Source organism: Lutzomyia longipalpis, chromosome 1 (assembly GCF_024334085.1).
Source record: "Lutzomyia longipalpis isolate SR_M1_2022 chromosome 1, ASM2433408v1".
Classification (NCBI taxonomy): Eukaryota; Metazoa; Arthropoda; class Insecta; order Diptera; family Psychodidae; genus Lutzomyia; species Lutzomyia longipalpis.
Genome location: NC_074707.1, coordinates 30775560 through 30790372, shown reverse-complemented (window position 1 = coordinate 30790372; position 14813 = coordinate 30775560). Strand labels below are relative to the sequence as shown.

At 33.6% G+C, this 14813-nt stretch overlaps 1 protein-coding gene across 3 annotated transcripts in view; it reads right to left on the bottom strand.

The window, feature by feature from the left end:
- The window catches only part of LOC129797850 (uncharacterized), a 28599-nt gene extending 14691 nt beyond the window's left edge, over positions 1-13908 (bottom strand). The window contains exons 1-7 of one of the 3 annotated variants that reach the window (XM_055840699.1): positions 13733-13908; positions 11415-11558; positions 9911-10220; positions 6495-9831; positions 1977-2281; positions 1687-1899; positions 644-820 (exon numbers count right to left, since the gene is read on the bottom strand). In XM_055840699.1, coding sequence (XP_055696674.1) covers positions 644-820; positions 1687-1899; positions 1977-2281; positions 6495-9831; positions 9911-10220; positions 11415-11475 — 4403 coding nt within the window. In that variant the 5' untranslated portion in view covers positions 11476-11558; positions 13733-13908. Of the gene's footprint in view, positions 1-643; positions 821-1686; positions 1900-1976; positions 2282-6494; positions 9832-9910; positions 10221-10294; positions 10414-11414; positions 11559-13732 lie in introns of those variants that run through there. The other 2 variants (XM_055840701.1, XM_055840700.1) reach the window with 2 other exon arrangements.
- Between the last annotated feature and the right edge of the window lie 905 nt (positions 13909-14813).

Below are 14813 nucleotides of genomic sequence, written 5' to 3'. Positions count from 1 at the left end.
TCAAAGAAAAACTTGAACAATTTAGAGATTTTTCTCAAATTAATTATTTTCTGCAAAATTTGCATAAATTATGATGAATTTGTTATTAGTTCCACGAGTGTAAAGCAATATGTAAAAGCACTGCATCTTCTTTACCAATGAAAACAGGAAATTTGCTGTGAAAAGTATCTGGTCCAGTTTCTTTATACGATCAACTTCGCATGACGATATTTCTTGTAGGTGATGAAGATATGTGCAAAAACTTTCACTATATGTGGACATAGTGGTACCGGCTATTATGTAGAAAGATCAATTGCAGCTTGTCAGTGATTCATAAAAGAGATTTGTTTTTACGTTATCTTGCAACTCATTTCCGTACCGTCGTACACTACTGTCCAAAAGTTTTATCTCAATACAAATTATATGTTACGAATTGCATTTAATATTATGTATATTGACAATTTATCTAACATAACTTTTATATGTAAGATTTCCATTAGACTATTTTGCGTTTTCTTTTTCTCGGACCCGTTACTCAATAAAATGGCATCATGAGATGATGTAATTTTTGCAAGGTTAAAGAGGTCGCCTCAGAAGGGGGAATACAATCAAGTAATATCTCTTAAATGTAGGTCATCATAGCTTAAAATTCAACAGTTCTTACCGAAAGCTAGGACTAGTTGATCGGCTTCTCGAATTCCGATTATTTTGATCATTTACATAATGAACTATGGCTGAAGTTACTTCTTTTATAGACGTCTGAATTTCTGCGTTTTCTGTTTCAGACTTTTCGTGACGACTTTTGTCTTGCTGTTGTTGACTCAGTAACGATGATGCGAGTCTAGAATAAGAACGAAATTTAAATACATTATGCATACACACATTTTTTTACGTACAATTCTTATAGACAATTGTATAAGAAAAAAAGTGTTGGAGGTGCTCGGAGGTGTGGTGTTGACATGCAATGATACAAATCAGCAAAAAATCTCAATGCTTGAAAGTAATGTATGGAACAATGAATTTCTCATATTTGTCCCTATTTGTTGTACATTATCATACATTTATGGTGCTTTATACATTCTAAATATTGAAATTAAAAGTAAATAGGTGAAAAGAGTTTTTTTTTTAAATAGTTTGATTAATTCTTAATTGAACTTAAATAATAAAATTATTATTCAACATAGGTGGGCTTAGTTTCCATTTATACTACCTGTAACATAGATTACTAAATTCTCGTAATTTAAAGAAAATAAAATCTCTATAATCGATGTCTTTTTGTCTAAGAACTTATATTCCTTTACCACAGATGATGGAAGAAAATCCTTAACTCATAAATAAAATTTTAGAATTCATTATTGTTATAACGATTCACATTATAGTTTTAAAATAAAGGAAAATATCGATTTTCTTCGTATTATTTTAAAACCTCATTTTTATTAATAGATTTTCAATAATTGAATTGAACTCATACATTTTATTATTTGTAAGAACAAAGTACAAAATCGAGTACAAATGGGAGGTCGTATTTAGATCATCCGCCTCTACAAGTTCTATTTATTCATGCATTTTAGAAACTTTTTTTTTACAAAAGTTACAGCAAAAAAAAGTCTTACAAAAAATAATTTAAAACTGAACTCATTCTACATGCTACAATACTGTGCATTTAATGTTTATTTTATTGTTCATTAAATTAAATAAACAATTTACCGTTCAGCAGGAGTTCGTGGTTGTGACAATTTCTCTTGACTCCGCCATCCAAGGTATGGTTGTCTGTACGAACTTCTTATATTCGTTCCAACATTTGGATTTATAAAAGAGTGACCAGACATATAGCTGCTGTTGATTGTGCCGCGTGAAAATGAACTCCGTCCGGATATGCTGGGAGATGTTTGTGTTGAATTGAGGTGTGAGGTTGACCATCTGAAATTAACACAAATGCAAATGCGATAAAGTTAATATTGCGTATATTTTTTTTTACTAATTTAATATTTTATCACCTTGAAAATCCAGTATTGCCGTGATGACTGTGCGATGATGGACTCAGAAGCACCAATCCTTTTTCCGCCTTTTGCGATCCAAGGGAACTTAGGGATGTTGTTTTGGAATTTAGTCCCACCCATTTACCAAATTCCGTATTTCGCTTCCGATAGTTTGTGCCCGATGTCCTTTCAGTGGTTTTCGACGCCGAATTGTACTGCTTATACCAGTCAGGAATATTTAGTCGCTGCAATGAAGCTTGTACCCTCAACTGATGTTCACTCAATGGTGTATCGTGTGTCTTCTGAAGCTCATTTTCCGGTGGCTGAATATGTAAAATAAAGAAGGGAAAATCGTTTATATTAGATATTTTTAAAATTATTTAAAACGTTAGAGTTTTGCATAAGGGAAACTATTAAAATAAAACTAAATAATTAGAATCGTATTAAGAGCATTTTCAATTTCATTCATTTAAAAAAAGAGCAAAAAAACGAACAAATTACTACCTTAATCACGAACATGAAATATATAATTTAAAGAGGAAAAAATGATAAATTTCAATGTTATGCAAGTAATTGACAGCAATTTTTTGTACCCCTATCTAGTTAATACAATCTAAGTTTGTGGTTGAAAAAAATTGAATTAATGTAGAACTGCATGAGGCAAAAGGGCAACAATTTCAATTAGAAGACTGTAACAGCAACACTATTTTATTGTGAAAGGTTAAGAACCTTTTCTCCCTACTATGCTGAGTACTAAATGTGTGCATATCTATGTATATGTAATGCAACAAACACACTTTGTCAATGCCAGTATGTATAGTATAATGTGCAGTGGCGAATAGCTCCTGACATGGACAATCATCGGAGTTTTCGCTTATGTAACCATGACTCCAAAATCGCCATACTCAGACAGACAATAAAATGTCCAAAAAAAATCTAATTTCCAGCTAAATTATTTATGCATATTTTTTTTAATATTAAAAAATGAATTAACAGAATGAATTTTTAAATAAAGTTAATAAACTCGCATTGTGATAAATTAATTCTGATGAATTTAATTTTGGATTAATTACTCAATGTAATTTGTTTGACAATGTTATAACTTGATACTGAAATTCTAAATAAATTAATTAAGGTTTATTAGGGTGCACATAAATAAATTTTGCGGGTTTAAATTAATCAATCATGTGTCGGAATACGATATTTCTGAATTTCCTGCGTCAAGGGGATGTTCAACAATTTTTGGCGACACCCAAATGAGGGTTGTTTGGTTTTGTTGTAGCCCGTATAGTGTTTCCAAAAATTTCCTGTTGATAACTCTTATCATTTAGAATGGGTTCATAGTGCGTATACAAATGAATGAATAATAACTGAAAGTATGTTCGAGACGTTTCGAAAAAATTCTAAAACCTTCTCACGGTAGACATTTTACCTGGAACTTTTAATCATGCCTTTCAAATATTACCTGCAGACTTCAGAATGTTAGAAGAAAATATTTTTTTTTACCTTTCGCCTACGTTATAAATTATGAGAATTATATGCCCGAAATGGATACATATGAATGAATTTCATGCTTTACGCCCCTAATGCGATAATGCAAGTTTTTCTCTTTTATCTGTGATTTATGTTGAAATTATTGTACTACATATAAATTTACAAGACAGACAACTCTCGCTTATTCCTCGTGTATCGGAGAAATTGTAGAACAATTTAAAAATAAACGTGGAATTATTGAATTCGCTAATCATTTTCCAATAACCAACCACCGCGATGCACTTATAAATTGTATACTATGTATTGAGATTAGAGTAAAAAATGTGGGTGGCTCAATAAAAGTATGGTATATAGTGTATTACATATTGTGTGAGCATTATGTACATACATATTATGTATGAAACGTGAAACGACCTGATCAAAGGACAACCACAATGCATGCAAAAAAAAATGATAGCACCTGTAATGTCTACTAGATGGTACATAAGCACAGTATATTATGGAATATGAGAAAAAACTTTCCATACTTCTAGCATTTTTCCAAAAGTTATTTCTCCAAAAGAAAAATTCACTTTTCTGCTGCTAAATTGCTCAACACACACACCCTGTTTCATACAGAGACTTCTCAAATGGGTTTATGTAATGTACAATATCTCCTGACAGGACATTTTCACACAAATTTCACAGAATTTGCACAAAACCCACATAATCTAATTAGGGAATGCAATATTAAATGGGCCCTCTCTTCACTTTTATTAACCACTCAAATAGACATTAATCACAAAATAGTGGAAGCTTTTATCCCTTAAAAAAGATACTTTTTTTTCTTTAGAGGTGAAATATGCAATTTTGGCTTCACTATAAACTCTTGACAATATACCCAACGATGAATCACAAATTTGCAGCAATAATTGGAAAAAAAGTCTTTAGGGAAGGTTGCATATTTTTAGCACATAAGGTTAGGTGGAAAAATTTTATTCACTCTACTAGTTACACCACTGCTGCATACACTCAGACAGGATGAGCACCACACAATTTTCTCTCTTTTGGATCCATACACCACCGAGAAACTGACATTAAAAGCGGGTGACCTCGAAACACAGCGCCTGCGAACTGCAAAGCAACCCCCGCGACTCTCCAGCACTGATGGAGATACTACCCTACCCTCTCTATAGCTAACACATCTGTATATAACTCCAAAAAATATACCCCTCCGAATTTCTTGCAGATATCGAAAAGACATATAGTATGATACCTACTCTTCTTAGTATTGCTCGTCACTTATTCCGCTAATCTCTATTGATTGGTTTGCAATTGGAATTTCTTGTTTCAATAAAGAAATCATTGGAGGGTTGTTTAATTTTCTGAAGTGTTGAGTGCTATATACCTATCTACGTTTTGTATATTGACGTACCTGTATTTTACTCAATTTAAATTTTAAGTCAACAAATTGACGGTGAAACATTCCTTAAGATAACGAACAAAATTACTGATTAAAACAAAACTTTAATTGATTAAAACGATTTATAATTACTACAAATTACTGCAATAACTTTGAATTAACCATGTAGCAAGAAGGTTTATATTGAATCTCTCATAACATCGTTTAAAGTGAATCAAACCAAACACGGAAAATATTTGCAAAAAAAAACAAGAAAAACCACGCCCCCATTGCACTTAAGTTAGTGTTTGACCATGAAGCAAATGCCTAAATGTTCAAATTATAATGTACATTTCAACACGCGTGGACATAAAAACATAGATCATAAATTAGTGTATGTACTGATGCATGTCCTTTATGCTTAAAAGATAAAACAAGCTACAATAGAGGCGTGGTTTAGGCAGTACTGATTTGGATGACTTATTTCAAATAAAAATAAAAGAATTTATATACCAAAACAGAATAAAAATCTATTTGATGCTGTTCTCTTATAGGAAAAAAATCATACATTCCGATATGCGAACAAATACCTACTTTTATCTCTTTTTTATCTTAAACAATGATTTTTATAAGCAGTAATTATTTTTACAAATCTATCGTTTTCACACGAATAGATAAAGGAATTAAGAAAATTAGATTCAGGAATTTTCTAAGAGTTTTTCCACCTTTTTGTAAAGCAGCAAGTAAAAATGCGAGGTCATAAATAATGTTATTCACTGAATCTCACATAAATATTCATCTATATTCTAATTAAGTTTATTTTTAAACTTAAAGTTTCTTCTACTTTTTATTCAAAAAAGTTCTCACACAAAATGTGTTTTTGGTTACGCATTAATATTGTCATTCTCCTGGCTGAATACTTTAAATTAGATGAGTTAAATCATCAAGGTTGGAATTTAATTTTTATGTTTTGAAGCTAAGCTATAGCTATCTCTCATACATTCTGACCACACGATATTATTTTTATCAAATTTGTTTGCAAATCCCCATCTCAACTTGATTTGATACTTGAACGCTCGTCAGATTTCTATATATGATACAATCATACGAGGTTGAACGTGGAAGAGTTATCATTAACTTCTATATAGGTATGTAGGTATATCAATGGAAGCGTTATCGTACGATGTATGTATTGTTGTGAAATAAACTCAACAAGTCATGAATGTCAAATTAATGGTCGCATACTGAAGATATTAATTTTGATTAGAAACGTCGGTGGACAAAAAAAAATCTAAAATAAATTCCACATTCTTTGTATGGGACATTCATGTGTGTGGCTTTATGTGTGTGCCTTTAAATTCAATGATAAAAATTGTATATGTACAGCATAAATATGTATATACATATATATTTGAATTTGCAGCTACACAGCAGTATATGTAAATAAACAGTTCGAGGAAGTTACAATAGGGTGTTCCCCAGACTGATTCTCCACACAGTATGTCTATATGGCAGGGAACACATGCAATGTAGGTATGTTTTTTTTTGTCAAGGCATATTCAGGCACAGAAAATCTATTTTAAAAAATCTGGAGACAGGGAGGATGTGTAAAATGTAAGATGGAATTTAACTATTTTTTTTTTCTTTCAAGAGAGACTCACCAAAGTATACCGCTGATTTTCCTTGTCCAACAGAAATTCCATACTTTTGTGTGGCCTTTTGGGTTCATCAGAAGACATTGTGCTGTGTATCTCACTAGTCAGCACATTTGGGTGAGTCAACCGAGAGCCCAATTCCATAAGACTTTGTGTCTTCCCTGTGATAATGGTCTCATGTGTATCGAGATTTGTCTCAATTAGACCAATTTTATTTTCACTGATCATGGTCGTGCCGGGACGCTGATGACGGCGATACTGTTCTGTAGGGACCACCGTGCCCATGTAACGATGATTACCATCGATTTCTCGTGGGGTGGATGATGCTCTGGGTGCATGCGTACTTTCCCCATAGCGTTTTGCACATACGCCAACAACACGTGGGGGTTGCTTGGGCAGTGGTGGCTTTGAATGCACTTTATTATTTCCGACGCTATGATAATAATCAGTGACACCACCACTTCCGTTTCCAATACTACCACACAATGAGCTTCTCTGATTGAGCCTCGGTGAGTGTTGATAGTCATTCACCTTGTTCTCGTCGCTGAGGCAATTTTCATTATTGCCCCTGATATCATCCCTCTGTGCACGCGGCGGCTCTTTCAGTGGAATATAGATGAAATCTCTACTTGTATCCGCCGCATCCACGGTGGCTGATTCGGATTTTTTGTTTTTCCTTCCGCTACTATCTGCAGCTGATTCAGCGGTTTTATTGTTATTATTCTTAGATGATGAACTCTTCGATTTATTCCGCAGGGAGAAGCGAAAATTTGATAATCTCGAAAAGAATCCACTCTTGCGTTTCTTCTCACTTTTGCCAGCATTTGCATTTTTTGCCAGCACAACTGTACTATTTTCTCCACCAATATTCTTGCCCACTTTTTTATTATTCACTTCCATGGCATTCAACGCTGTATGCCGTTTACCAACAAATGTACCGTCTGTTGTATCGTCGTTCACGACCATATTGCGACTGACAATACCCATAGTGCTGTCCACAGTGCTTTCAGAAATTGGCTCGTCTGCTTTAGGCACGTTATCCATAATTTTACTGTCTCTGTCAGACAACACATTCACACGATCAATGGCGATCACATGACCCTGTTGATTATTTTCTCTAGCACTTGAGGAATAATTAATCGTCTCTCCACACTGACTTTTAACTGGTGCTGCTGCTGGTGGTGGTGGTGGTGCTTTACATATTTTAGGAGGATCATGCTTTTCATCTTCATCATCGGAATCTTCTTCTGTATCATTGCTATGTTCAAAATCATCAAGATCGTCTTCCTCCTCATCGGGTGACTCAGACTCATGTGAGTGTTGGTGCTTCCAACTTATTTCAGACACAATCGGATGAAAGCTGACTTCTTTGAAGAGGGAACCTTTGGATGTGGTTGTGTTGAGAATTCCAGGAACAAACACTTTCTCCCGATCCTCCTTTTTACCACTCACTTCGTCTTCCACGACACTCGACCTCTTTTCACCACCACAATGCTCATACGACGACAAATTCGGCGTACTCAAAACTAAACCTCTGTGCTGTTGCACAGTAAAATTGTATCTGTAGGATGGTAATTCATTTTCACTGTCAGAAACTTGTGGTAACGCACTAAGACTGTCTGCTAATTCAAAGTTGCACCGCTCGAGGCTTGCAGCATAGCATGTCACCAAATTCGTGGGATCGCGATCAAATGTAAGACTATCTTTTGATGTACTCTTTGTCTTTGTGGGAGAACTTGCAGATGGGATGGTAAGCTTTTTCCCAGCACGTGGCGGTGGCTGAGGGGGTTTTATACACAAAACACCCACAGTTGGTTCATCCAAACTTGGTTCATAGTCATCCCGTTTATCATTCATAATTGATAAATTGCGATCAAAATTGTACGATATTTCATCCATTAGGGTAATCTCTGGGTTCTCAATGTAAACCCGTGGCTGTGTGGCAATATTTCGTCTATGGGAACTCATTTTATTAATTCTAAGTCCACCGTAGTAGTCCTCCGAGTAGTCCAATGCAGTTAAATTGTTGCAACTTGCAGTAACGTTTGCTGGCTTCGGCTGTGCAATTTGCGGAGCTTTCGATCGGTGTGGGAAGCGAAAATTATTCAAATCCAAATTGTGGTGTGCAATTGAATCACCATTTGCTTGGTCACCACTGCAGAAGTCAAAATCATCAAAGGAATTTGCACTCTCGTAAATATTGAGACCCTCTGGGAAGCTAGTTACTTTGAGGAAGTCACCATAGGGATCCCGATCGGATGCTGCTTTACCGGATGTTGCGATCACGTAACGAGAACCGGATGAATCCAAATTATTTTCAGTCGCAAATTCACTATTTTCACAGTATATCCCTCTATCTTCACCATCACTGTGTGAATGATAAAAAATATTCGGTAGACTATGTGATGATGTCTTTAGGAGATTTCTATTCCTTTTCCCTGTATTTTTAGCATCGGACGCTTCCGACATTTTCGTTTGCTCCATCGTGCTTATTTTTAGATCTCTGTTTATGTACATACCACCAGAAGTTGCGAGAGAAATCTCATTTTCATCTCTGCACATCAATTTGCTGCACTTGCACACCCCTCGATCTCCATTCTCCTTTCCAGCACCACATAGTTCACACACACCACATAAATATGTTGCTTTTTTGCGATCGTCATTCATCTGCGGCGACGAACAATGCTGCTGGCGTAAATAGGTTGAGTACCGTGGTCCATTCGTAGGATCTGATACGGGACGACGACAGAATTGTTTTGCACATGATAAAATCGGTGTAATTATGTCGGTCTCATATTTTGTTGGACTCTGATGATTTTTATGGCGCAATTGGATCGAGTGCTCACAGTATCCACTATCTTCACTTAAATTCTCAAGAGAACTTTTCCCCTTTGTACCGAGTACCGTCTCGTCGACAACACCCCTTATTGTGCAAGAGCACTTTTTAATACTGTCATCACTCTCATTACTTGTGCCACTGGTCTCAATTAGTGAATCCGAATCGTTACCCGTCGATACGTAGTGGTTGTAGTAAGAAAAATTCCCTGTCGTTGTCTTGAATGTCTTATCACTATTGTAAAAGAAGTTATCTGTTAGCACAATATTGCGATTCACCTTATCCGTGTCCAATGACGTTGCTCCCATATAAGGTGGTGCTGATAGGGAGTTGCTATATTTATTATCTATGGAATCGTACGTAAATAGAAGCGGTGAGGAACTATACAGCTGGCTCTCGCTTTGAAGTTGCTTCTCCAAGGATTCAAATTGAATGAGAGATGATGTTCTACTTAGGGAACTCTCGGAATCTGAATTGTAATCATGGGTATTTTCTTCTAGTCGATATCTATTTAAAAGAAATTTTAAAAAATAAATTGAAAATTAAGTAATTTTCTTAACTTATTTTTATGTTATTTCAAACCAACCGTCTTTTATGAAAATCTGGCTCATCGAGAAGAGCATCCAGTTGCACCTTTTGTCCAGCACTATTTCCACACTTTTTCGCTGAGAGAGCATCATTCCACTCATGTCGTCGACGTTTAGGTGGACATAGAAAGTCACGTTCGGAAATGCAATCAGCATCCGGATTAAATGCATCTAATTTAATAACTGATCCCGTATCCGATGATGAACTCCAACTTGTCTCATATTGCGATATTGACCATAATTCCTTTGTCTCTTCATCATCATCGGAAGTTTCTTCCAAAATAGGCTCTAAGATTATTCGTTGATTGTCTGAAAAAAATGGCACCAAAACACAAAAATTTATTAATTTTGAAACATCTTCAATATTTTAATAAATGCATTACTCGTCATATTGAGTAGCAGCCTCAATAGAACTGGAATTTATGATATTTTTTCGAGTTTCATTTTAGTTATATTAAATCGTGAATGGCCACGACAGAAGCTACAGCAGCATACTAATCTTTCTTTACTAAACTTTTGCGCGCTTACGTTCTTGTCAACTAAATACATATACTTATACTCAAGCTCATAGTATATAGGCAATGCATATACTACATATTATGAAGCGGTGTATTTATATTATTATATTTTTGTAATGACTCACATGTTTAGGTAAGACGCACTTATATACTCACTATATCAATTTATTATTTGATGTATACGTATATGTAAAGAGCTTATTATAATTTACATAGACACAGATATCTACTACACGTGTATAAGAATGTTCCTCGTATTTTAATTTTCTATTTTATGATTTAAAAATACCAATACAAAGTGTGCACAAACATGCTACTTATTAAAAGCAACAAATTAATTTTTTGTTCCCTCCTCTATACACAATTAATTCATTCTCTCTCTCAATTTGAGTCATTATATAGTGATTCATAAATACGCTGTTAATAAAAAAAATTATTAATGCATGCATATTGCAAATAGATATTTTTTTTCTATATATTTACTTTCCATTTATATAGATGCCTACCTAACTCCTACGAATAGGATAGATTTATGAAATTGAAAGTTAAATTTAGGCGCAATAAATAATGTGAATAATTCCTAAAATAAATCTTTCCTTGTTAATTCTTGTCTAATGATTTATATATTTTATGTGAAAAAAAATTGCATGGTCTTTTAAACGTGCATTGTATTATACATAACATAGTGCTGTTAAATGCAATTTAACTCATTCTTCACGGATTTTAATTTTCTGTGAAAGTTTGATATTAAAATTAGATAACCCTCTCTCTAGATTGAATTACTCAAAACAAATCAAACATCTATTCGTAAAATGAGGTAGTCAAAATTACTACTCCCGCCATAATAGGAAACATTATATGTTTAGTTGAAGCGGTACACAACAAAAATATTTTCATTTCTCTGCTACAATATAATTTAATGAATAAAATTAAAATCTGGTCTGTAAGTAAAAGTAATTAAGAGAATAAAGATCAATTTTATTACCTTGTGAATCAATATTAGTCCATCTGGCAGTCATCATGTCGAATAAATTGTATTGTTCCATTGTGATTAATTTCACCACATATCCTTATTATTTAATCTATAAAATATACCATCTGATTATGATTGTCTTTCGCATCATGAATTCTGAAAGAAAAATTAAAACAATTGGCTCGATTCCATAAACTTTTTGAAACTTATTCTAAAATGGATGAAAATTTGACACAAAAAGTTGTCCTTATATTATTCTTTTTTTTTAATTGAATAATTAAATTAAGAAACGAAAGCTTAAAAAAAAAGCTTGTCCGGAAAAGGAACATTCAATTCTCCAAAATGTTCGTTTAGGAAATTTTTGGAAAGCACTCCTACATTACCTATATACATAGCGAATTTATTTTTGTGCAATTATACGCATATATGTATATGTAAAAGTTCACAGTGTGAATCTATGAGACAAAAGAATTGAATTTTTTTTTATTTATAATGCGTTGGAAAGTAGTACAATCTTCATCTTTATACAAGTATTCACGGTGAATTTTCATTGCTCATTCTGCTCATTCTTCATGTGTTTCAAATTATACGCTGTGAATTTTATTTACTTATATTTTTATTTTCTTAAGCTCAAATAATATGACACAATTTCAAATAAGTTTCAGTTTTTGACGCTTTTGCTTAGCTCTCCCTCGAACAAATGTGAGAGCAAATCGATTTTGAGTATTTAGGGAGCACGGAGGCTAAGTTAGTTAAAAACAATACATACATAAGTCACTGTTTAATTTATATTCAAGTTTAATTTATTAAGCTTAAACTTTGATTAATAAAAAAAAATTACTTCCATAAAACTATTTTAATGCCTTATCAAATCTAATGCGACTTAGTTGATTATCAATAACTCTATATCGCATTAATTAATATTTAATCAAAAAAGTTTTAGCCTAAAAAATATGACTAATCTAACCCCGGTCCCACTTAAACTGTGAAATCCGTATTTAATTTCGCAACAAAAATAAACTTCAATCACTAATTTTTTATTATTGTTATTGTTTGCATTAATTTTAAATGATTTACAGAAATCCAAAGAAAGTCTTGAATAAATTTAATTTCAAAATATTTAGATTAATAACGAATTGAATAATCACCATCTTAGCCGTCTTTAACTGAAATTACTTTCAACCCATCGACCGTCTAAGTTAATTGGATTCATTTGGCACTTCAGGCATTTCTCACGTTGCAAAAAATCACATTAATTTCTTTTAAAATATCCTCATGCACACTGTGGCACCTTTCTTTACTCAAAACCACGAATGTGGTGACGGGAGCGGCAATCGTCATACATAGCATTATATTGAACCACACATAGTTGAAACAAAAATTTCTCGTTCTTCTAACATGAGTTTGTAAATAGTTTCATTCTTTTCATGCATTTGGATTTTTTTTTGCTTTTTTCTTGCTCTTATTATTTCAATAAAAAACTTAACCACTTGAAAAAACAAGAGTGCGCGTATATATGACGTATCTCCCAACAAACACTCTTTCATTTTCAAGAAAAGATCACTAATCCATTGAAAAAGCTCCATTGAAACTGCCACAGTGTAAATTCCAAGAAAATTCTTTGACCCATCTTAAGTATGATCTTATAATAAAAATTCTTCATACACGACACTACGCTGACTTGACTACACTTTGGCTCTGGTGGATCTTTTGAGATCTACAAAAAAACAAGTTTTTATTCCCAAGCGGATTAAAGTTTTTAAAAATTGATCTACGTGTCTAATTCATTGGTAAAATCTTATTTCAAAAATACATTTTTAATTTAATTCCTCACATAGTTAAAGAAAAAAATAATAGGTGGGTACTACCACCAACTTTAAATTCAAGAGAAGATGTTTGTTCATGTAGGACAATGGAGTAATTTCTTTTTTTGTGAGGAAAATCTCATGATTTGACATTATATGTAAAGTAAGAAGCACGAAAGTCAAGAGAAAAACATATATAGAATAAAGTAAATGTAAAATGTTCAATAAATTTCACATCTTTGCAGTCACATTCCATTGAGATCAAATTATTCGTACATGCATACATACGTATGTAAATATATATATTTATATACACTTGTGTGTCTCAAATTTAGGGAGAGTCGTTCCAATTTAATATATTACTGTATTTCTTTGATTTTTCTTATATAGATCACACTTTTATGATTTCACTTTAATATTTTTTTTGGATATTTCGCTGGCACTCATAAACGTGATTTTAAGATAATTACCACTTCACTATTTGGTCTTAGGTCAAGAAAAGTTGTACTATTTTAACGAAATTACCTTTTAAACTTGCGAAATAACTTATTAGCACTTTTATTTTAATATTGAATGGAGTTTTTCACCAAAAAAAGGTATTTTTTAACAAAGTTTTAAAGACGAAATTCTTTTAGCACTGAGCACAATAGAAACCACAGTTGAGTGGATGCCAAACTACCGTAAACTGTAAATGTTACCATCGAAAACACTGGCAACGGCTTCTTACACCACAGGCCCCATGAGCAAGAAAAAGATAACACTATAGTGAGAGTTGGCACAGCACTACACTCCAGCCAGGTACAACTCATACCTTTCCCGACATGTGTGAAACTACAATAATGAACAGCAAAGAGCGACAGAGCCACCAACAATATTCCAAGTCTTTCTTATACATTTGATGGCAACATCAAGAATTTCTTGATAGTGGAGCAGTGACTGTGAAGCCAAGTTGTGGTAAGAGTTAAACAGGTAAGGTCAGACATGGAGAGTGAGTTCTGCCACAGATACCAGCATGCTGGTGTCCGTGCCTCTTTGCTTACTTCTTCCAAGCACTTCCAATCCAACACATATATGAATGTGTTTTGTATTTTAGAGAATTTTGTACTTTTCTTTCACATCCCGTGGTTCACACTCATTTATTATACACAGATAGTAGGTATAGGTAATATGAAATCTCATTCGCACACTAATTCTTTCCCCTTCTTTGCTGGGGGGATTCAAAGAAAGCAACAAGTCTTGTGGGTAAAGTCAAAATCCAAGAAGCATAACATGCACATATTATAAAGTTTGGAAGTATTCAGACGGTTAGACTGCTTGGAAAACGTGAAAAATACAAATTTCCGGTGAAATGATTTTTAAGTGCGCTCAGGCATCAAAAAACAATAGCTTCTTATGCCATTTTTTATGGAGGGGAACATATAACAACCCCCTCCAGCCACTGATGAAGCACCGGGATAATTCTTCTAGCTCTTCTTATTAGCATTCCCCCGAATGTACCTTCATTGCCCATATTTACTTTCATTTTTTTTGTTTTCAAAGAAATTTGCAGATGATTAATATTTTGTTAATAGGTAGCAATACCTGGCGCCCCCACTGATTTTCCAAT